General features: G+C 36.3%; 1 protein-coding gene across 7 annotated transcripts in view; it reads left to right on the top strand.

The window, feature by feature from the left end:
* The window catches only part of Mtm1 (myotubularin 1), a 98,646-nt gene that overhangs the window by 63,377 nt on the left and 10,831 nt on the right, over positions 1–24,438 (top strand). For 6 of the 7 annotated variants that reach the window (XM_078034148.1, XM_078034146.1, XM_078034145.1 and 3 more), the window contains 7 exons: positions 1,230–1,313; positions 3,437–3,586; positions 7,978–8,166; positions 12,076–12,261; positions 18,649–18,855; positions 20,348–20,440; positions 21,012–21,125. In XM_078034148.1, the coding sequence (XP_077890274.1) occupies positions 1,230–1,313; positions 3,437–3,586; positions 7,978–8,166; positions 12,076–12,261; positions 18,649–18,855; positions 20,348–20,440; positions 21,012–21,125 (1,023 nt within the window). The remainder of the gene's footprint in view (positions 1–1,229; positions 1,314–3,436; positions 3,587–7,977; positions 8,167–12,075; positions 12,262–18,648; positions 18,856–20,347; positions 20,441–21,011; positions 21,126–24,438) is intronic. The other variant, XM_078034149.1, reaches the window with a different exon arrangement.

Below are 24,438 nucleotides of genomic sequence, written 5' to 3'. Positions count from 1 at the left end.
CCATGAGGGAAAAGGATTCCAGGCAGATGGAACAGTGGGTGCCAAGGCCCTGAGACTGGTGCGTGCTTGGTCCTTCAAGGGAGTAGCACAGGAAGTCAATGTGGCTGGAGCTGAGTGAGTAAATAGGGTCATGAGCAAAGACAAACCATGTCTTTCGGGGGGTTGGTGGCCAGATGGCACACAGCCACGTCAGCCATTGGAAGGACTTCCACTTTTACTCTAAGCCAGATGGAAAGCCACAGGAGGATTTTGGCAGAGGAATTACTTGATCTGACTTATGACACTGTTACTCTGACCTTAGAGGTATAAAGATAGGCACAGTTAGAGATTATTGTAATAATCCGAGTGAGAGATGATTTAGGATTAGACCAGGTTGGTAGCTGAGTAGGAACAAGGATGACTCGACAGCTTTTGGCTCAGTCAACTAGAAAGATGGAGTTATTGACTGAAATGGGGGAAACTGGGAAGAGCAGGATTGGTAAGGTAGAGTCAAGAATTTGGCTTTGGGTGTTAGCTTCAGAATTCCCCAGATGCCTCTGAGGGCAGTCTGGAAGATTGTGAAGTTGGCACTTGGATAGCTATGTCCAGAGTTCAGAGGGGATGCTGGAGAGCAATAGACAGTGTTCACTAGGGTACAGATGGTATTTGAAACTAGGAAATCCATCAATAGCACCTTGAGAGTGATCATAGAGAGAGAAGTGATGAGAGGTCTGTGTCCTGTCATTTCACAGAGACCAACACATTGATTCAAAATTCAGTCAGCAGTTAATTAAGAGTTTTCCTAATGTCCTATCTCTCTTTAAATAGCTAACTGTGTCAGTGTACTCTTGAGACAGTTGCACTGTTTAAAATTCTTAAAATTCACTTTGAATTTCATTTTCTTCTTTTGCTGATCAATCGCTAATACTCTTTAAAATCAATATGGACATTTGGTCTGGAAATCTTTTTTTTTTTTTTTTGGAGTGGCATTAAAAAACAAAAGAGCTATTTGCAGCCATAGAAAATTGAGGATTCAAAAGTAATTGTTACTCAAGATAGAAATAGTGTAAGCCTGGTCTGAATTTTTCATGGTTGTTTGTTATATATCTCAGTTTTGGTTGTAATTTCATGGTCAACGAATCTGGTGAAATTTATTTTGTGAAAAAATCAAAGGATGTACTATTAATACACTGCTCCTTCATACTGAACATTAAATTCTTTTTATTGTTGTTGCTTTCTGCCTTTTCTAGCCATTATTTGCATTTTTAAATGAAGAAAAGTTTAATGTGGATGGGTGGACTGTTTATAATCCAGTGGAAGAATACAGAAGGCAGGTAAGTTGATAGATACTGTTATCTGGTATGTCTTGCATCTCAAACATGCATAGTGACACAATGTCATCAGTCATGCCTTCTGAGAACCAATAACATCCTTGCTAAATATCTTTTTAATGGCATGTAGCTCATTCTATCACTGTGTAACTTATAAGCTTGTTCCACTGCCACATTCCAACTGTTTCCTTCCCTAAATGAGGAACATCAGTTTTTTGTTGTTTATGAAATGAATTGTATGTTTAGAGTCTAAAAAAATCAAACTTCTATACCTTACTTGGATTTGTGTTGCTATGTATTTCTAATTAGGGGAGATTAACTATTACTGGCCATTAGATTTAAATCACATTCATCCTGAACTAAAGATTCAAATGAAGTCGTACTATCTTCCTATAAGGCTAACTTCCACAAGAACACTGATGAGTAGATATTGTAATTATCATACTGTTCTCCTATGTAAACCTCACCTACATGTATGTTTATTTTCTATAATAAAGAGGCATGATATTACATTGCTGCTGTTCAGGGACAAAGATCTCTCAGCATTTTTGTGAAGATCGGGAATATATTATGTAACAAGAGCCACAATTTGACCTCTGGTATAACCAAATCTGTAGCTAGGAGTTTCACAATGGATTTTTTCATAGTTCTTCTACAAAGCTCTTCACATAATTGGAAAATTTTGTTGAATGAACTTGAAGAATCAGATCAAGCCCCCATGGTTTGTTTGAAAAGGCAGTGAATGTAAAACAAAACTGCAGAGCCATAGGCTTGAGAAGAGCCTTTAACCACTACTTATCCCACCATGAACCTGGGTTGATTTCCATTTTTTTATTTATTCAGGTGAGGTAATATGCCCTATTCTTTCCATAGATCAGTTTGAGACTGTTGAGTTTGTGAAAGCTGTGTATACCTCTTATTAATGATCTATGTTCTGGACCAGCTACTGAGGTAGAAGGAAGACCATTAAAACATTTTGCATGTTTTGGAAACCTCTTTAAGTATTAAAATAATTTACCTTATTTCTGGAGCATTATTGACAATATTAAGACTTTTCTTTAGTTCAAAGCTTCTAGCTTGGAAAAAAAAACATTTCCTGTTTTTAAGATTGCATGCATGTATGAACTGTTGAAGATATTTTGTTCTAGACTGCCATTATATTCAATCTTTTTTTCTTATAACTTTCTGATGGGACTTAAAACTCTCTAATTGGACTCAGCATCAGACTCAACATCTGTTTGGTCCGTGGTACATAGGGCCAGACCTAAAGAAAAGGTACAATGTCTGTCCGCAAAGCAAACACCCACCTAGCTCACTTTCATGTGTGTATTTGTGCATTTGTGAGTATGGGGAGAGAATATTCCACCACCTCTGCATCTTGTCCATAGTAGACACAATTTTGTGGGGAGATGATAGATGGGAGGTGTCTTTTGAGTCTCCCTATCACATTAGCAGTGTGCTTAAAATGCAGATGACTCTGCTTCTCACACAATATATATATATATATATATATATATATATATAGAGAGAGAGAGAGAGAGAGAGAGCGCAAATCATCAATCCCAAACAACTTGATTTAAGAAACTCATTGGAGGTGGCGAAATGAGCCTCCCCAGAGAGGTTTTCCTTTACTTCCCCTCTGTGATTTTCTTCATGAGCCCAGCCTCTTTTCTCTTGGGAGCAGACTGAAGTATTCTCTCTGTTTTGAGCAGGGAGAGGAAGTTGCCTGATTTCTTTTCTTTCATCAATTAGACAGAGATTAATATTGCATATGGTACTTTTCTTTGGGGCAGGGATGCATGGGTGGGGGATGAACTTGGGTTTATCTGGGTTCTCTAAGTAATAATGAATATGTTGTCATGAAATAAAGGAAGACCTCAAATTCAAAACAATCTGTATTTAAAAAAGATAGTTTAGAATCATGGAAATCACCAGTGTTTTGTCTTGTGTTCTTACATTGTCTAGATTATTGATTTGACACCTTTGTTACAATAATAGGTAGGTCATCATCATCTTGTGATCAAAGAGGCATGTGCACCTAATGCTAGAAAGGAGAAACGAGGTCCAAAGTCAAATCCAGAGATGAAGTCATGCTGTGCTGATTGAGGCTTTTTTTTTTCCTCCAGGGCTTGCCCAATCACCAGTGGAGGATAACTTTTATTAATAAATGTTATGAGCTCTGTGATACTTACCCTGCTCTTTTGGTGGTTCCCTATCGTGCCTCAGATGAAGACCTCAGGAGGGTTGCAACTTTTAGATCCCGAAATCGGATTCCAGTGAGTACTTTGATTAACATTCCTGTCAATGAATGCCTTTTATTCTGTAAGAACAGTAATCAGGTAATTCAGACAAACACTTTTTTGAAATTTCATTTCATTTAATAATTATCAAGTGCCTTCTGAATGCAAAACACCTTGTCAAACAGGAAAAAGATACAAGACAACACCTTGAAATCAAGGGTTAAAAAGGAACTGAGGTAAAGAGCTCTATGTGGGAGAGGGCACATGAACCAAGTGCTGTGTGGAAGGAAGGAAGGATGTACACAAAGGCTGTTTGTGGTGTCTTCTTTGTAGCACGATACCTGACCTGTCATAGGCTCTTTATAAAAGTCAGATGAATCATGATGAAAAGAACACACTATCTTATGTTGTAGAGTATATAAGTTCAACCTCTTATGTGGTTACTAAGATGAGCTTGTCCTTATCACATTTGTAGGCTGCCTTGGTACCCTTATTAAAGGTACAGTCAAGTACAGATTATTTGTGTAACACATTATTGAACCTTGTTCACAAAGTTTCCTTTTAGTCCTTAAATATTCATGGATATGTCAGACTCCATTGTACATACATTTTGTTCACTAAAAAATTAGAGATTTTTTTCCTCAGTAATTTGTAAGGATCTGTCATAATAAATACAGTGGGTTTTGTTTCAAAATAGTAGATTTTTAGAAACAAAGGTTGAAGAAATTAAGATTTAATATCATCTTACCTTAAACTACTAATTTTAGACATTCTTGTCCTTAAAAGGATTATTTGTGAGAAACCTTGGTATATTGTCAACCTAAAATGAGTCGTAACTTTTAAAATTCTCTTGATTCTCTGAGGATTCATATCTTTGTGTTATATATTATACTTCAAAGTATGTTCTTCAGTTTATTTTATTAGAAATCAGTGCTCATGAAGCTAAGGTTACAGGTTCAGTAGGCTTATGCTCTGCTTGGAAATGTTTTTCTGTGCCAGAACCATAGACCACATCCTAGCTCTAGCCTGTTGTCTTGCTGGTACATGCTTTACCCATAGGGACAATCAGGCAAGGGTAATGTGGATTGGTTTTGTCACTTATTCATTCAGTATTTATTTCACATCCACTATATCAAATATTTGTGTGTATGTATCTATGTACATTTCATGGAGATGGGGCAGGAGACGAAATGAGACAACTGTGCCCAAGCCACTGTACCTGTTCTGTGATCTTGATCCAATGGTCCCCATCATAATGAATGAATAGGACTCCACTGCAGAACAGATAAAATCTCCTTTTTTATATAGCCATTTTATTAATTATTCTTACTTTGTGGATAGTGGCTACCCATTTATTTTCCTAAAAACAAATATTAAGGCAATGCTGCCCCTCACCTTTACATATTTATAATGCTCTACTATTAAGTATTATTTTACCTGGTAATATGCCCTTTCCAATATTCTTGCTAACTATCTGACTCTTGAATGTAAGTCTAAGAGCTTTCACTCAAAACCTATGTGTCTTTAGTGTGAAATCACTAGTTTTTAGTAGTTCTTTTTTAATATAATTACTTAATTAATTTATTTATTTTATGAGGTTCTAAAGATCAAACCCTTGCACATGCTAGTCAAGCCCTCTGCTACTGAGCTATAGCCCCAGACCTGATAGCTCTTTTTAAAAGCCCATATAAAAATATAAAGTGGTTGAAAAATAGCTTGTTCTTTTGCATATAAATAAGATATAAAGTATAATAAAATATCAGTGGGTAATGAAATTGTAGAAATGCATTAGTTTTTCCATTAGGAATACATATTCCCTTGTTCTCAAACACGTTTGTCTTGATTTTGTGGAAGTCTTTAATAGGTAGTACATGTTCATTTCAGACATTTTAGAGGATACTGATAAGCAAAAGGGAGTCTGCCACCTAGTGAGAGCAATGACATTTTGGTTATATATACTTCCAGGCTTCCTTCCATGCATTTATTTATTTATCCAAAAAATGGAATTGTCCTATGCTTCATATCTCAATCTACTTGTTCTTCCCAGCAATATCTCCTGATGACCTTTACATAGTGATAAATATGATCTGCTCATATTCTAGTATGTAGATGTATTATTTAGTTGGTTTTCAATTGTGAGATACCTAGATTCTTTTTAACTTTTTGCTTCTTAAACAATGCTGTGGTATGTGCTTGGGTTGTGGCTCAGTGGTAGAGCATTTGCCTGGCATGTGTGAGGCACTGGGTTCAATCCTCAGCACCACATAAAAATAAAGAAAGAAAATAAAGGTATTATGTCTATCTACAACTAAAATTTTAAAAAACATAATGCTGTGGTAAACATCTTTTAGTCAATAAATTTTTGTGTACATTTTTAGTTATCTGTGAATTCAAAATATTAATTTTAATAAGAATAATATAGTACCATACACTTTAACATGACACAGTAGGTGATACTGTGGAATGAGCATTATTTGTACCCATTCAACTCTATAATAAGTGTTCTTTAAAAAAATCTAATCAGAATGCCCCCAAAAGAATTTGTGAGGTAAAACAACTCTGGGGAGTGGAATTTCCTAACATTGCACCACAGAGACAAGTGTGATGGGGGGAAAAGCAGGCATTGACATAGGACAGTGCCATTACCTTTGACCGAGTTAAATTCAAACTTGGTGAGAGATTTTCTCAAATAGTAAATCTCTCAAATATGTAGTAATTTGCTTTTTTAAAGGAGGTCTTATGTCTTTTACGTCTCTTGTTACATGGGCTATAGGAGTTAGGCAGGGCAGGGCTCGGCTCATGTTCGCACTGTAGGTTAGGAGGGGGAGGTTCAGGGCAGGTCAGTGCCTTTCTTGAAGATCCCTGGTCCTGAGCCTCTGCACACTTCTAGGCAGGGGATACAGTGGTGTCTAAATGGCCTCTAGCATCGTGGAAGGACTTAGCTATTTGTTTCTGAGAATGAATGAATATTATCATCATATAATCTCCCCTTAGAAGCCCATTGTCATAATAAAACATCAATTTTTATGAACATTTATATTTGCCACTTGCCATCATAGGGAGACAACTTCAGAAATGTCTTGGTATTTGATTTTATATTAAGTATGCCCAAATTATTATGCTTCTTTTATTCTTGTGTCTGCATTTCATATTTGGACATGACATTATTAGCTGCTGGCCCTGCCTCTGGAAGCTAATGTTGAGTCTGTGTTTAAACATTGCATACCTTAAAGGCATTTCTCCAGTCTTCCCTGTAGCCCTCTGTGTTCACTGATTTTCTTCCCATTTAATCAAAGAGGAGAAGGAAACCAGAGAGGATGTGAGTTAAGTGCCTGAGTTTAGAGCTGGCACATGACCCCAAAGCCCACAAAGCCCACATATTATACTATGCCATACTTCTGCAGTTCTCTGTTTTTATATATACATATACATATATGTAAATACATATTTGTATCTATACATATATACACATGCATGTGTGTATATATGTATAGATACAAATATGTATATACATACACACATCCATTTATATCTATACATATAATTCCTTTTTAATTGACACATAGTAATTGTACATATTTAGAGGATACAGTGTGACATTTCAATATGTGTGTAGAATGTGATGAGATCAGGCTAATTGGCCTGGCATCTCAGAAATTTATCATTTTTTTGTTCTGGAAACATTTGATATCCTCTCTAGTAGCTATTTTGAAATATTTTACTATTGTCCATTTTATTTAGCCTGTGGTCCTAGAGAACATTAGAAATAGGCCTCTCCACTTTCAAGAGATCTACTTTCCTCTGAGCATTCCCAAGCTTAGGTGTACAGCTCAGTAGTTTTCAGGATGTTATGCTATTAACTCTTTTCACGTGTTTCATTTCTCATGAGCTGTAAGCTAGGAAGCTGGGCATCAAAAGGGTTAGAGAAATCTTCCAAACTGCATTGTAAAGACTGGCTGCTCTCTTGGCAGTCCAAGATCTTTGCTTCCTTAAGTTTTCTTCTTCCTGCAATTGCAACTGTTGGGGAAATGACCTGTAGATGTGCATTAAAATCAAGAGCAACTTATTATAACAGAGACTATTTCCTCTGTCACTTATTGCTGAAGTTGTTTCCATATGATAACAAATCTAGTGAAAGCTGTGGAATTAAAATAATATCAGAAGCTTTCTGTTACCTTTAAGTGATAAAACTTTCTTGAGATAAACATGTAACTTCTTAGTGCTAATTAATAAGGGACCAGTAAGACAATTGGTTTGTCTGATTCTAAATAGTCCTCAGTGTTCAACATGTGTTTCTGGGCACTTACACAGTGAAATTTCAAACAGATTCACTTCTTTATAATGGTTAGTATTTTATTTTTTTCATTTTTAATTATTTTCCTGAGACTCGGTTTCTTGATAGTTTAAACTTTTTGAAATAACCATAGGTGCTGTCATGGATTCATCCAGAAAACAAGACGGTCATTGTGCGTTGCAGTCAGCCTCTTGTTGGTATGAGTGGTAAACGAAATAAAGATGATGAGAAATATCTCGATGTGATCAGGGAAACTAATAGACAGATTTCTAAACTCACAATCTATGATGCAAGACCCAGTGTTAATGCAGTGGCCAACAAGGTGAGTGCATTTGATGATATGATGGAAACTTAGCTCACATAGTGTGCAGCAGTGTCTTCTTTGAATGGTTTTGCAATGGTATATCAACACATGAGTTTATTGTTACTTTTAATTAATTTATTTTTTGAGTTGGGGTCATCCTATGTTGTCCAGTCTAGCCTTGAACTCCTGGGCCCAAATGATCCTGCTGCCTCAGCCCCCAATTAGCTGGGACTATAAGCACATGAGTTTAAATTGGTAGTTAAGAAAACTAGTATTCTTAAATAGAAAATAATATTAATTAAAAGTTAGATTAAAATCAAATGAAAGTGCTGGGGTTGTAGCTCAGTGATGGTGCATTTGTCTAGCATGTATGAGGCACTGGGTTCAATCCTCAGCACCACATAAAAACAAATAAATTAAATAAAGGTATTGTGTCCATCTACAACCGCGCGCGCACGTGTGTGTGTGTGTGTGTGTGTGTGTGTGTGTGTGTGTGTATAATCAAAGGAAAATAAACTTTAGGTAAATAGGCATGTCTAGAACTATAAACTATAATGAACTTGAGTTTTGTCTTGAATCTCAGCCAAGTTAGAATGTCCTTGGTGCTCTTTGGCTGTGGTCTATCACTCTCATTGTACTAGTGGGGCATCTGTAAGAAATTGTGGAAAGCTGCAATTATTAAAATCATAAATTTGTAGCTTTGTCCAAACTGTACATACACATACACTCACACACTCAAATGTACATTCTTATTAATATAATTCAAGTAATGAATAGATCCACACATATGAATTTTTCCTGTCACACATACATACAAGTTTAATATTTTCAAACAAATCTTTGTCAATCTTTTTTTTTTTTTTGCCTGCTTAAGCAGAATATGCCAAATGTACTTGAAATTGATTAGGGTCATCATTGAACATCAGTAACTGCCTGTTATTACCTCAGAAGCTGCTGCATGGTGGAAGGCTGTTTGCTTCTGTACTAAATGGCCCTTTTACCTTTGATTTCTCCTTTTTGTTTTTTTCCTCCTATCATTGCCAGCTGTCACAAATGTTCACAGTGGGCCTGCCCTGAGTTACCCACTCTCATTCTGCCTTTCAGATTTATTGTTTCTCATCAGCTGTAGGCTTAAATTTCATCATCTTTAATACTTTGCTTATTCCAAGGTCATTTATATGGCATCTTCAATTATTCAGAACACACATCAAGAACTTGAAAGCAAAGCAAGTTTTTGATCAGCAGCTTCCTAAATGGAATCTGTGACATCTTTCTCCACTAGGGTGTACCAGACTGTGGTTGAGTGTGGGGCTCAGCTCTTCATTATTTGCACATGCATCATCTATCCTATACATTTAGTCCTGGGGAGACCCTTCACCTCTTATGTACTTTTAGATAAGTGTTACCACAGTTACTTTTTGTTTAGAAATTATTTTTAACTTTTATGTAAAGCAATCAGGATGTTTAAATAAGTCAATTAGGAATTATAATAAAATATAATATAATATAAATTATAATAAAATCACAAAATATTTAGGAAGTTAAATGTAAATGCTTTCATATATAATTAGGTCTGAATACATGTACAAATGCAATATTTCCATGTATTTGGCCTGAAACAGATATTATGTAGCGTTAAAATGAGTGTTTAGAAAGAATATGTTAAGATACTAAAATGTGTGAAATGCATGCTTTTATTATATTAACTATATGACAACTGAATTCTTGAGTGCCCTTTTAACATTTGGGAAATGAGCCTCTGTTTCTAGTCCTCCTAGGAATGAATGGAAGCAAAATATTAAGAAAAAAAAAACTAAGCCTTAAAGAGCTCTGGATCATTCTTTCAGAAACCACACTTGGGTTCCCCTCCTCCTCAAGCCATATCTGTCCCCTTATTATGTACATCTATAGTAACAGGCCCTTGAACCTTCATACCATTGTACTACTTAATTTAGGTTGTTTCTTTCTGTCAAAGAAAGGAAAACCAAAGAGAGGTTTCAAAAGTAACCAGAGTTGGAGAATTTGAACTTTGGGTAACTCAGTCTCTGCTTGACTAATTGATTTTTACCCTTTCTGACTTCTGTTCTCTTTGACCCTAATTGCTCTTCCCTCATGGATATATAGAAATTACAATCCAAGATGTAGCCCCCAACATCACATCATTTTAAATCAAACAAACAAACAAAACTCAGGTGTTGCTAAGATGTAGCACCAAGCCACTTCTATTTTTGTGGCAATACATCATGATGAATTAAAGTGGAAGCATATTACTGTCTGTTTTGTCAGAAGCTTTGACAATGAGTAAAAAGTGTATTTTTCTTTCTTTTTTTTAACATAACATTTTCAGTTATTTATGAAAGGAACACTAGTGTCAAGGATCTCTTTGAAAACCACCATAATTATTTAAAAGGCACACATGCAGAAGAAGCAAGTCCTCTGCTGGGAGGTTGACATGTGTCATTGTATTTATATACTTTCAAAGCTATCAAAACATAGGCCCGCCCCTTCCTCCACATTCTCTGCCTGCATTTTACAAAAGTGACTGCCAGGAGGACAGGAATGCCTCTCCCTACACTCTTCCCTGAGGCCTGGATAACCAAGAGGCCAGGAAATTGGTCCATTTGTCTGCTTATTTATTAGCTAATAACTCTTTAAAAACAGCAAGGCAAAGATTCATTGTCTACTTACTACTGATGCTGCTTAGAGTAAGTGCTAAAGAGATATTTTTGCCTGAATATATTTCCTCACCTAGAGTCTAGAAATCAAAGGCCTCTGGATGGCTACATAGGTCTCCATGTTGGAAGTTCAAGTGGGAACATTCCTTCTACTGCAGGAAGCCTTTTCTATAACTACCCAAACTCCAAAACAAAACTGTAGGTTACTTTGTCCCTTCCCAACCTGGATACAAGCTTATATTCCTTCCACTGTCATAAAGAAAAAGAAAAACCATGTTGTAGTGAAGGCACATTTGTCTGGGGACTTCCTCTTTCCTCTTTGGCCCTAGGCAGGTATTTCCCTGCTCTCCTTCTAGAAGCTGTCAGAACTTAGCATAATGTTGCTTTCTTTTCAAGTCTCACAACTTTTTCTTAAAGGGCCTGAGGCCATGTGTCCTATGGCATTTAAAAACATTTAAGCAGAGTACAGCCAGGTTCCTAAACAAAACCACTACTGTTCTTTTTGTCAATGTGGAAAACAGACACTCTTCACCATGCTTTGGAAGTGAACTAAAGCCTCCCCTGACAAGTTAATACTTGCAGGTGCTATGTTAGGTAGAGGCCATCTTGTCACCTTCAGGAACTTTGTGTTATTTGAGATCACACTACATGCAGTGCTCTGTCCTTCATGTTTGCATAGCAGAGAGGTAGTCATGATGTAATAGAAAAGATGCAGCTTTGAAGGTACATTAGACTTAAATTCCACTAGCTTTAAATAGCATCTCTCAGTTTGTTTTCTCATTATTGGCCTGGGTCTGTTTGACTTCAAAGCCTGTCATCTTCCTCTAACTTATCTTGTCCTATGTGAGTGTTGTGACACAGCCAGGGGTGCCTGTTGCTACCTCAATTTCACTGCCTCCACCTCCCCAGACGAGTAAGTAATATTATAGCTACAAAGCTGATAATAGAGGGGAAGGATCTTTCAGAACTTCTTTCCAGATCTAGAAGAACAGCCAGTAATTACAGTGTACTTTTAAGAATTTTGACTCATGAAATCCCCAGAAAATTGCTTGCTTTCTTTTTTTTTCTAACTCAAAGTATGACTAATGTTTAGGCTTCCTATTGGTTAGGAAGTCAATTCACATCAATTATTTATTTAAATTGGAGGGGTTTGTGTTGAGATTTGAAAGAAAAATAACTCTTGAAATAGTTGTGCAACTTAACTGATAGAATATAAAACCTAACTTATTGTTTTGTATGTCTTGTTTCTTAGGCAACAGGAGGAGGATATGAAAGTGATGATGCATATCATAACATAGAACTTTCCTTCTTAGACATTCATAATATTCATGTTATGCGGGAATCTTTAAAAAAAGTGAAAGACATTGTTTATCCTAACATAGAAGAATCTCATTGGTTGTCCAGTTTGGAGTCTACTCATTGGTTGGAACATATCAAGGCAAGTATATTTTAAAAATTTGTATATGTAAAATAAAACGTGTTTAGTGGAACAGGATACATTCCTTATATATTTAAAAACTGAACAGTGAAACTATTCATACTAGAGGACTTTACATTTGATAGTTTTATGTTTCTTTATAGTTTGCTTACCAAAATTAAAGATTTTATAACATCACTCTAGCTTATTTTTAGAGTTTGGAAAGATGTGTCTTTCAGTCTTGTCAATAGTAAATAGTTCAGTCTGTCATGCATGCTTATTTAGGAATAACCAGTTTATTATCTAGCCATTATTGGGTATGGCCCCCATGGACCTCCAAAGAAGTAATTTTTTTAAAAAATGATCTCAAATTGAATAATTTTAAAGAATTAGTTTTATACTTCTATAAAGTCCAATTCTTCGTCATGATACAGCATCAAAGATCCTTTTCTCTCTTTTTTTCATTGCCAGCAATTGAACCTGAGGCCTTACATATGGTAGGCAAGTGCTCTAGTACTAAGCTACTCCCCCAGCCCTAAAAACCCTCTATTCTTAAAAAGTACTTGAAGCTATCTAAGGGAACTAACACTTGAAGCCATTTAATTCTATAAAAAAAGAGGTGAATTATTAAGATGAATTGTTCTCTAGTGAAATTATATTTTCCTACTTAATAGAAATTTTTAAAATTTTACCTCTTATATTTTCAGTTTTAAAATTTTTTCCTAAAAAATGAATTGCACAAAAATTAATTGTAACAACTAAATGTAATGTGGTATATGGATGAGATTCTGGAACAAAAAAGGACATAAGGTTCAAAACTAAGAGGATCTGAATATGAACTTTTAAAATAAGTTAATAATAAACTCATTAATAATAAGTTAATAGTATATTGATATTGGTTCAGTTGTTGTGACAAACATATGATATTATATGATACACTATAGTTGTAACATCTGTACTATGTCAATAAGACTGGAAATTGGGTTGACTATATGGAAACTATCTTTCTATAGTACTTTCTAAGTTTTCTATACATCTAAAACTATTTATTTATTTATTATTCTACTTTCTTTTATTTTTATTTTTTTTGAGATACTAGGGGTCAAACCCAGGGCCCTGCTAGGCAAGGTCTCTATCACTGCGCTACATCACCAGACCCTAAAACTATTCTAAAATTAAAATGTTTATTTTGTAAAAGGGTTCATATGGCCAGATGCAGTGTTGCACATGTATAATTCCAGGAACTCAAGAGACTGAGAGGAGGGTCACAGTTCAAGGCCAGCCTCAGCAATTTAGCAATGCCCTTAGTGACTTGATATGACCTGTCTGAATTTAAAAAATGAAAAGGGTCTGGGGATGTGGTTCAGTGGTTGAGTGCCCCTGGGTTCAATCCCTGGTACCAAAAAAAAAAAAAAAAAAACCCATGGAGGTGGAGCTCATGTGCTTATTGTTTCAGACCCTGTTAATGGGAACAAGGAGAAGATATATTTCTTGCTTCTAGGGAGGTTCATGTGTGGTTGAGGAGCATAATATTCTACTATTCTAGCGTACCATGTGTTCCACACCAAATGGGCCTTCACATCAAAGTCAATGGAAGGGACAGGCCCTTTGAAATTCAGTGGGACTGGATCTGGTCCTTGAAGAGGAATAGGGGACTGCATCCTAGAAAAAGTATACAGTCAAATCCAGAAATAGAAATGGCTGAATTCAAGTTAGCAAGATTGAGGATTTCTATGAATGCAGAGACCTGGTCATGGGCCTTGACTGTCAACATAGACTGTGGGGAGACTCATGAGGTTTGAGAATAGCTGTGTACTTTACGAAAATGTTCTGGTAGCTACTTATAGAATAGACAGGAAAGGGAAGAACATGAAGACAGAGAAAACAGAACCATCTCAATAGTGCAAAGATAAGGGGTAATGATGACCAGTGCAGGTCTGAGGGGACTAGAAAAGGGATAGACTCAAGATGTTGCCAAGTATTTTAGTCAGTTTCCCCCTCCCCCACTGGGACCAAAAGACCTGACAAGAACAATTGGAGGAGGAAAGATATATTTGGGGGCTTACAGTTCTAGAAGTTTCAGTCCATTGCAGATTCTATTCCTTGGGACCTGAAGTAAGGCAGGGCACCATGGCGGAAGAATGTAGCAAAGGAAGGCAGGTCAGGACATGGTACCAGGAGGCAGAGAAAGAGAGACAGCTCTGCTTAACCAGTACTACACACACACACACACACCAAAGGCATGCCTGCAAGGACCCACCTCCTTGAGCCACACCCTACTTGCCCACAGTTACCACCAAGTTAAACCCTATCAGGGGATTAAGTCGCTGATTAGGTTTAGCCCTCATAACCCAGTCATTTCACCTTTCAACTTTCTTGGATTGTCTCACACATGAGCTTTTGAGGGACACCTGTTATCTAAACCATAACACCAAGGAAGGACTTGTGATTCTCCTAAAGAAATGCAGGACAATGTCAAGAGTGTGAGCCTAGCTGAGAGAATGATGCCACCATTTGCAAATGAAGGATAGTCCTCATCAGGACCTTGGTCGGCATATGTGCATTTGGGGTAGTGGCAGTTATCCCCTGGTGATATCTAATAGGCAAGTTTTCATGCAAAGTGGAACTCCAAGGTTAAGGCTGACATATTGGTTTGGGAATCAGCTGTGAGGCAATGTACTCATGTCAAGCCCTTTAGTATGGAAGCTGAGGAAGAAGATGAATGAGAAGATTAGAATCCTCGTAACAGGGCCTTGATCACATTTGTATTCAGAACAAGAGGTGAGAAGTAGAGCTCAGTGTAGGAGGCAAAAGAGAGATACTAGGGAATGAAGAGAGCGTATTGGAATGTCAAGAAAGGACCCAAGAAGAAACAGTGATACTTCAAAGTTTGTTGGGGAGATCCTTGATGACTTTGGAAGTAGACCTGCACAGGTGTCTAGCAGTGGGGTGGGGCAAGAGTTGAAAAATAGTGATAGTGAACATAGACTATTCTTTCAGAAAGCTAGATAGTTGGGGGTTGAGGATCATCTGATTAGGGGAAGGACTTTTCAAATCTTGGGAAGCTTCAGCCTGTTTTGTGGACAAAAGAAAAGATTCACTTTAGGCTTTTTTTTAAGGAAATAATCACACAGATCTGAAAAGGTTATACCAGGATGTTTATAGGAATAAAAATAAATAAAAATAAATAAATAAAATAAATGTACTTAAATAAGCAGGAAAACATCTATATAATTAAATACTGTATAACCATTAAAATTATGTAATCTAGTATATAGTACATGAGGAAATGCTCAGTATATAAAAGTGAAAAATGCTTCATAAACCCCAAATAAAGCAAAGATAGGGCTGGTCCTGGTGGTACACACCTGTAATCCCAGTGGCTTGGGAGGCTGAGGCAGGAGGATCCCAAGTTTGAGGCCAGCCTCAGCAATTTAGTGAGGCCCTAGACCCTGTCTCAAAAATAAAATGGGCTGGCAATGTGGCTCTGTGGTTAAATGCCCATGGGTTCAATCCCTGATGCCAAAAACAGGGCAAGGGGATATGTTTGTATATAGAGAAGTTTAGAAAGGTATCTACCAATATGTAAAAATGTATTTTTTCAGACTAAAAAGATTGTGTTTGTTTTTATTTTCTTTGTCCTTTTGTTTGCTCCATTTTTCATGATTACGTATCACTTCAGTAAAGAAGGTAGAAATACTTTTTTAAAAATATTTTTTAGTTGTCGATGGACACAGTACATTTATTTTATTTATTTATTTTTATGTGGTGCTGTAGATTGAATCCAGCTCCTCACACATACTAGGCAAGTTCTCTACCACTGAGCCACAACCCTGCCCTGTAGAAAGACTTTTTAAAAAGAGAAAGTCCAGTTATAGGAGTTATTGGAAAGGTGAGTAAGCTCTACTCTCGTTCAAAGTAGGGACCATTGAACATCTCAGTTGCCTGAGGAAATTAGGTAGAAGGCCATCTGCAAAAGATAAAGGTGGGAAGTTAGGACTTCAGAAATGTGGAAATGTAAAAAAGTCCTTGTCAGATTTTATAGTTTTGTCCACAGTGAGGAGGATAAAAAAAATTTAAAAATTGTCACCGTCCTCTGATGAAATAAGAGGAAATCTGAGGATTCTCGGGAGTCCAGCTGGACATGCAGTTTCTCTGGCATGTGTATAATATATATAACTGAGATTGAATCCCTTTTATTGTGAGAGAAGTATGTGGGGTGAGAGTTGCCCTCTGTGAAAATGCTTCTCAACAGCCCTTTTTTTTCAGAATTACCTCAAATTAAAATTGTAAACAGGATTGCATGGAGAATACAATATGCCTAAACAAATGGACTGCACCAGTCGTTTTATAAGCAATGAGTTTTGTACAAGTAATTGATGGCTTCTCATACTTAGGTCCTCTAACCTTTCCTTCTCAGCACTACTTTGTCTACTTATCTCTCATTACTGTTTATGTAAAAATAATAAAGTTACATTTGTTTTAAAATTCTCTGCATGTCAGATTTTTACATGGTCTGACTTTTCCTTGAATTAGTTTAAATAAATTAGTAGTTCAGTTTCCTTAAATTAGTTAAAATGACAGCAATATATATCTAAGCATGGCTGTTAGAATTTCGAAAGCTCTGTGGCATAAAATCTTAAAAACTTAACTTCATCCAGTCATGGTTGTATACACCTATAATCCCAGCTATTCAGGAGGCTGAAGCAGGAAGATCAGAAGTTCAAGATCAGCAAGGACAACTTAGACCCTGTCTCAAAATAAAATTTAAAAAGGGCTAGGTATGTACTTCAGTGCTAACAGGAAATAGTCTGTGGTATACCCACTACTGCAGTCTCCAGTACCACAAAATACCAAACAAACAAACAAAGAAAAAAAAGTCAAAATGACAAATATATACAAATTGCTAATAAGCACATAAAAAGATGAAACCTTCAAACACTGGTGAGAATGTGAGATGGTACAACTATTTTTAGAAATACTTTGTCAATTACTTTGATAATGACACATATATTCTACCATAGATTCCAATCATCACACTCCTAGCTATTTTCCTGAGAAAAATGAAAATGCTATGCCGTTTCATAGACTTGTTTGCAAAAGTTCGCAGCATCATTATTTGTAATAAATAAATACTAGAAATAACCAAATGTCTCTGAGCTGATGAAGGAAAAGTAACATGTGGTTTCTTCATACCATGGAATATTAGATGCCATAAAAAGGAATGAAGCATTGATCCATGCTACAACATGGATGAGCCTTGACAACAAAGACTGCATAGTGTATGATTCCATTTATATGAAATTTCTATTAAAGCAAAACTGTAGAGTCAAGAAGCAAATAAGTGGGTGTCTAGACCTGAGGGAAGGAGCATGGATTGATCTCACATGGTACAAGGAAACTTTTGGGGTGATGAAGTACAATAGTTGGATTGTGGTGGTGATAGCACAATTGTATTAATTTACTGAATCTTGTCATACTCTAAATACCTGCATCATCAAAAACGACATCATAGCGGTTATTCATAAAATTTAGTGGTTCTTTTAAATCTCAATTTTTTATCTTTAAAACACATATCTTTAAATTAAATATTTATTTTTTGAATAAGTATTCTTTCTGCAGCTTAGGAGCCAAATAAGAGTCCATATTTTGTCAATTCAAAGGCCAAAAGGTTATTTCCATTGTATCAGGCCTTTAAAGTATAGAATAGACCTGTTTAGCCAATGATTAAATTTAATCCCATAATTATTATAGGTTGAATGGTGCCCATGAAATTTATATGTTAGTCCTGAGCCCTAGTACCTCAAAGGACAACCTTATTTGAGATAAAGTCTTGTGATGATTTAAAAGATGAGACTTAAGGAGTAAGTCCCCACTTCAACATGATTCGTGTCCTCATAAAAAGGGATGATTTGGACACAGAGGCATGCACACAGAAATAATGCCAGGTGAAGATTTGTGTTATGCTGCCACAAGCCCAGGAACTTACAAATGCTAGGAGAGTGGCACGCAACAAGCTCCTGCATAGGGCAACATGGCCCTGTTTACACCTTGATCTCAGACTTCCAGCCTCCACAACTGTGAGACAACCAATTTCTATTGTTTAAGCCACCCAGTTTTAGAACTCTGTAATGGCAGCCTTGATAAACATAACAATCACATTCATGGAAATACTGTCAAAATGCAGTATGGCTCTGTTTTTTAACATCTAGACACACCCAAAAGCAGTCTGTGTAGACAGACGAAGATCAACAGATCCACTGGTTCCCAGTGTTCCATCCTCTTCACTCTCTTCTAGACACTGATGGATATTTTAAAGCAGGACTTTGTATATAGTTAGAACATCATATTTTAAATTTAAGCAGTATCTTAGCACTGCCTTCTGAATCACATATTTTTCTCTGACAGCTTGTTCTGACAGGAGCCATTCAAGTTGCAGACAAAGTTTCTTCAGGGAAGAGTTCAGTGCTTGTGCACTGCAGTGACGGATGGGACAGGACCGCTCAGCTGACATCCCTGGCCATGCTGATGTTGGATAGCTACTACAGGAGCATCGAAGGCTTTGAAATACTGGTACAAAAAGAGTGGATAAGTTTTGGACATAAATTTGCATCTGTAAGTTAACAATGAAACTAATTTGGGGAAGGGTACTGGGGATTGAACCCACAGACACTTAGTCACTGAGCCACATCCCCAGCCCTTTTTATTTTTTTATTTTGAGACAGAGTCTCACTAACTTGCTTAAGGCCTTGCTAAGTTGCTGAGACAGTCTTTGAACTTGCAATCCTCCTGCCTCAGCCTCCCAAGCTGCTGGGATTACAGGCAAGCAATACCATGCCTGGCCAATAAAACTAATATTTAAAAAAAAAATCAAATCACTGCCATTTGGGATTGAAACACTAGTTGCTAAGCCACGTATTCAGTACCAAAACGAAAATCTGAGAAATGTAAATAAAGAAACACTTTACAGGTTTGAAAATGTGTGATGCCGTAGGTTGATAAAAGTTGTTTTAGGAGACATGTTTATCCATCTGCACTCTTTATAGTTTCACTTGAAAGTAATAGAGTCTGCATAGAAATATTTAAATTGAAATTTTACAAAAAAGAGAAGATAGATAACAGTTTACTCTGAACTAATATTATAGCTAATAAGGCCAAATGTGTTTTACAGAAATGCCAGATTTTAGTTTAGGCTTTTTATTATTCTTCTCTGATATACATTTAAAAATCATCAAGAGAATCTCTTAAAATCCATATTCTCAGGTCTTGCTTCAAGATGTCCTTTGAATAAGTGTTTTAACCAGCTTCCCACTGATTCACAGGAAGGGAACCCAGACATCACCTTTTTTTTTCCCGATACTTGTGGATTGAACTCAGGGGCACTTGACCACTGAGCCACATCCCCAGCCCTATTTTGTATTTTATTTAGAGACAGGGTCTCACTGAGTTGCTTAGGGCCTCACCCTTCCTGAGGCTGGCTTTGAACTCGAGATCGCCCTGCCTCAGCATCCTGAGCCACTGGGATTACAGGCATGTGCCACCATTCCTAACCTTCAGCCACATTTTATCAGTAGTATGAATGTATGAATAACATCTTCAAGTAGAAAACATTGTGATTTAACAAGTGAATGCATTGTGAAGTTGCTGATTTCATCTTTAAGAGCAAAAGAAGTTTTAATTCTAATGATCACAGGTTTGGGATATGATTTCAAGCCTTGAAACTTTGAACTTAATCCCTTTATGACAGAAATAACTATGTTAGATGTCTTGTACCACACTGCTCAGGGTAATCCAGTCTTGTGTTCTATCTATAGCTGTCCACAACTCCTACAAAACTGTAGTTATATAGAATAATTGTAGTAATAACATAGGATTATGATGTTTCACCAATTTTAGTGGTATTTTATAGTTTATATATCTAATTTCCATTATTACAAAACCTTCTATTATTTATCTATATTTTCACAGAAATATATACTATTAACTATGATAAACTTGGCATTTAGAAGGAAGATTGCTGAATTGTATAGTCAGATTTTGTGGCTTATATGCTTTCTCAGTTTTATACCCATGAATTAAACAAGTCATCTTCACCAATTCGTTTCAGAGAATAGGTCATGGTGATAAAAACCACGCTGATGCTGACCGATCTCCTATTTTTCTTCAGTTTATTGATTGTGTATGGCAGATGTCAAAACAGGTAAGGAATATGTGAGATTAAAACACAGTCAACTTAATGTTTAAATTGAATATTGTGTTATATAATATCTGGGTTTTACCCCCAAAATATGCAGGACAAGATAAAGGTGAAATAAAATCAGCCATGTGTGAATAATTGTTGAATCCAAGTGATGCCTATGCAGGAGTTCATTTTATTATTGTGACTACTATTCATATGTCTGGAATCCCCCATAATAAAGTTTTCAAGTTTAAATTTTATCTGCATTATCTCTGCTAGTGGAAGATCAATGTAACTGTCTTTGATAATCATTCTATATGGGCATTTAGATGTAGGCATGTCTGCTAATGTGTAATGCCTTAAAGAATTCAAGTAAAATCCAGAAAATGAAACTCTTGACAGCTTTTCATCTTCTCCCTTTACTTGATGCATATTGAAATTTCTCAGTTCTGTGTAAAGTGCAGGCCCTGCTGTCCTTCTCAGAACCCTACAGTGTGGCAGCATTTGGTCCTTCCTACCATAGGTCTTTTTGGTTCTATAAAATATTAGTCTCAGCCATTCATGCCTTGCTTGCTTATTTGTTTTTGTCTAGTTCCCTACAGCTTTTGAATTCAATGAGCAGTTTTTGATTACAATTTTGGATCATCTGTACAGTTGCCGATTTGGTACTTTCCTATTCAACTGTGAATCTGCTCGAGAAAGACAGGTGAGTAAAAATGCTAATCTCTCTGTAAAGGTTTGCCAAGATGTATCTAGTGTGCCATATATCAAGAAGAATATGAGAGTTTGTGAGATGCTGACTTTGCCCACAAAAAGTAGGAATGACTTTAAAGCCATGCAGGTTTTCCCTCCCAAAATCCATGATAATGTTGGTGAAATGAATGGTATTATAAAGGTCATAAACCTTGTAATAATAGGGGAAAGAAAGAGACTTAGCAACAAATTTTAAAAGCTGGAAAGCCCATAGATAAGTGATTAATAATTTAGCTTCAGAAAACCAAGATCTCACACCAACAGTAGAGAAGCCAAGAACCAAGCCACTTTGAATTGCATGAACCCTGGACAACTCCAGGTTGAACTCTACCAGGTAAGTATCTGGGGTGAAGGAGGAAGATACCTTGAAGAGCCGTTTAGAATAAGCTACACAAATTCCCTCCATTCCTCTCTGGAACTAAGGACTCTGGCAGAGGTTTCCTGCCAAGAGAGGGTGCTTGAAGAGGTGCTGCACTGTGATAGCTCCACTTCTTTTCCCTCACTCCCTCCCAGTGTTCTGGAACCAGGTCTTCATCATTCAGATGGGAGCACCAAAGAGCCATCTCTGTTGGTGAGGATGGTGAGACAATGGATCCCTCCTAAATTGCTAACTGGGATGGAAAATGCTACAGCTGTTATGAGAAACTGGTGATTCCTCAAAAAGGGAAATACAGAATTATCATCTGACCCAGTAATTTCGCTCCTAGGTATATATTCTAAGGAACTGAAAATAGGGGTTGAAACCAAAACTACACATGTATTTATTTACAATAGAATGTTAACAGCCCAAATATCTGTCAGGATGAATGAATAAAACAAAATGTGGTCTATCCATATGATAATATTATTATAATATTATTCAGCCATAAAAGTGAAGGAAATATTCATATCACAATTAGGATGGACCTTGAAATCATTGTTCTAAGAAAAAGAAACCTGATGCAAAAGATTACATAAAATACAATTCCATGTGTGTGGAATTTCCAGACTAGATAAACCCATAGGGACAGAAAGCACATTAGTTGCCAGTGGCTAGAGGCAGGGGAGCATAGGGAGTGCCTGTTTCATGGGTATGGGCTTTCCATTTGTGTAAATGGGAAAATGTTTTGGAAATTGATAGAGGTGATAGCTGCATGACATTGTGAATGAACTAAAAGCCACTGAATTCTATAGTTTTAAAATGTTTTATGGTATGTGAATTTTACGTCAGTTTAAAAAAATTATCTCTGGGAAAACTAAGTTTTCTCAGAAAAACAACTTGGAAAAAATAACAGAGGAAGGGAGACAGAGAAGAAGCTACTATCTGATATCCTCAGAAGAATAAGAAAAATATTAACATCAGAAAATAAGGAGATAGTATCTGGAAACAACATTTAGAGATCAGAAAAGAACTTTGAAATTAAAAACATGATACCATCCAGGCATGGTGAGGCATGCCTATAACACTAGCAACTTGAGAAGCTGAGGCAGGAGGACTGTAAATTCAAGAACCATCTCAGCGACTTAGCAAGGCCCTGAGCAACTTAATGAGACCCTGTCTCAAAATAAAGAATAAAAAGAGTTGGGAATGTGGCTCAGTGGTTAAGCAACCCCAGGTTCAATCCCTAGTTAACACCCCCACAAAAAACAAAACAAAACAAAAAAGCCATGGTATCAACAGAAATGAAAAACCAAGAAGAGGTAGAAAAGGAAGTTGAAAAAAAAATCTCAGAAAATAGGGAATAAAAACAGGAAAAATAGAAAAGAAATGGAAAAAAAAAAAAAGATTAGTCTTGAAGGTCCAATATCCAAATAATAGGAAAAACAGGGGAAAAAGAGAAAATAGGAAATCCAGAGAGAAGAAAGTTTAACTTAAATAATAATTTAAGACTATTTCAAAGAATTGAAATAGATAAGTCATTTTAAAGGCTCACCAAGTGCCAAACAGGGTGGATGAAAAGAAACCTATACTAACGCACATCTTAGTGACATTTCTGATCACCAAGGACAAAGATCCCACAGCTTTTCTCTCAGACAAAATGAATGAGTTATGGGTTGAGCTTCTCTAATCTAAAGTGTGAAAGCTTCAAACTCTAAACAGTTTTGGAACACTTACATGACCCAAATGGAAAATTTCATATCTATTTTCATGTAACTGGCCATAGTCAAAACATGGGCACATTAAAATATTGTATAAAATTAATTTTAATTTTTGTGTATTTGGTATATAAGAAACATAATGAATTTCATGTTTAGACTTGGATCCCATCTCTAAAACGTACCTTAGTATGTATATGCAAATATTCCAAAAATCTGGAACAAATCCTAAATCCAAAATAAATCCAGTCCCAGGCATTTTGGATAAGTGATACTCAACCTGTGTTTGCAAAGAAACAGAAATCAGGAAGACTTTGGATTATTCAACAGCAGTATTGGAAGTTAGAAACCGCATAGAGCATTGCATTCAGAATTCTAAAAGAAAGTGGCTTAAACCTAGCTTTCTATAGCTACCAAACTGTCAACAAAATTTGAAGGTAGAACAGAAATATTCTTGGATACACACAGCTGCAAGAGTGCCTCCCATACTATACTATTTCTCTGGAAGCAACTGAAATGTATGCACTCCACAATAACAATAGGCCTAAATAGAAAAAGGCAGAGGGGTCTCAAGGGTGATATATTATACATGTATATCAAGACATCACATGGAACCCCATAAATATGTACAATTTTATGTGTCAGTTAAAATGTAAAGATTAATTTTTTTAAAAAGTAAAAATAGAACTACTGTATAATCCAGAAATCCCATTATGAAGTATATATTGAAAATAAATTAAATTAATATGTCAAAGACATCTGTATTCCCGTGTTCAGGCACCACGATTCCTAATAGCCAAGAAATGGAAACAACCTCAGTATCCATCAATGGATGAATGGATGACGAAAATGTGGTACATATACACAATGGAATACTATTCAGCCATAAAACAGAATGAAATCCTACCATTTGCAATAACATGAATGAAACTGGAGGACATTATGCTGGGGTGAAATAAACCAGGCACAGAAAAAAAAATACTGTATGATCTTTTTTCTGTATGGAATCTAAACAAATGTTGAACCCATAGTAACAGAGAATGGAAGGATAATTACCAAGGGCTCAAGGTGGGTAGGGGAGAAGAGGAGATATTGTTCAAAAGGTGTAAACCTTCAGTTAAGAGATGAGTAGTACTAGAGACCTAATGTGCAGCTTGGTAACTAGAGTTAATAATGGCATATTATAGACT

The sequence above is a fragment of the Ictidomys tridecemlineatus genome, chromosome X (genome assembly GCF_052094955.1).
Source record: "Ictidomys tridecemlineatus isolate mIctTri1 chromosome X, mIctTri1.hap1, whole genome shotgun sequence".
NCBI classification, from domain to species: Eukaryota; Metazoa; Chordata; class Mammalia; order Rodentia; family Sciuridae; genus Ictidomys; species Ictidomys tridecemlineatus.
This window is presented reverse-complemented; position numbering and strand designations above follow the sequence as displayed.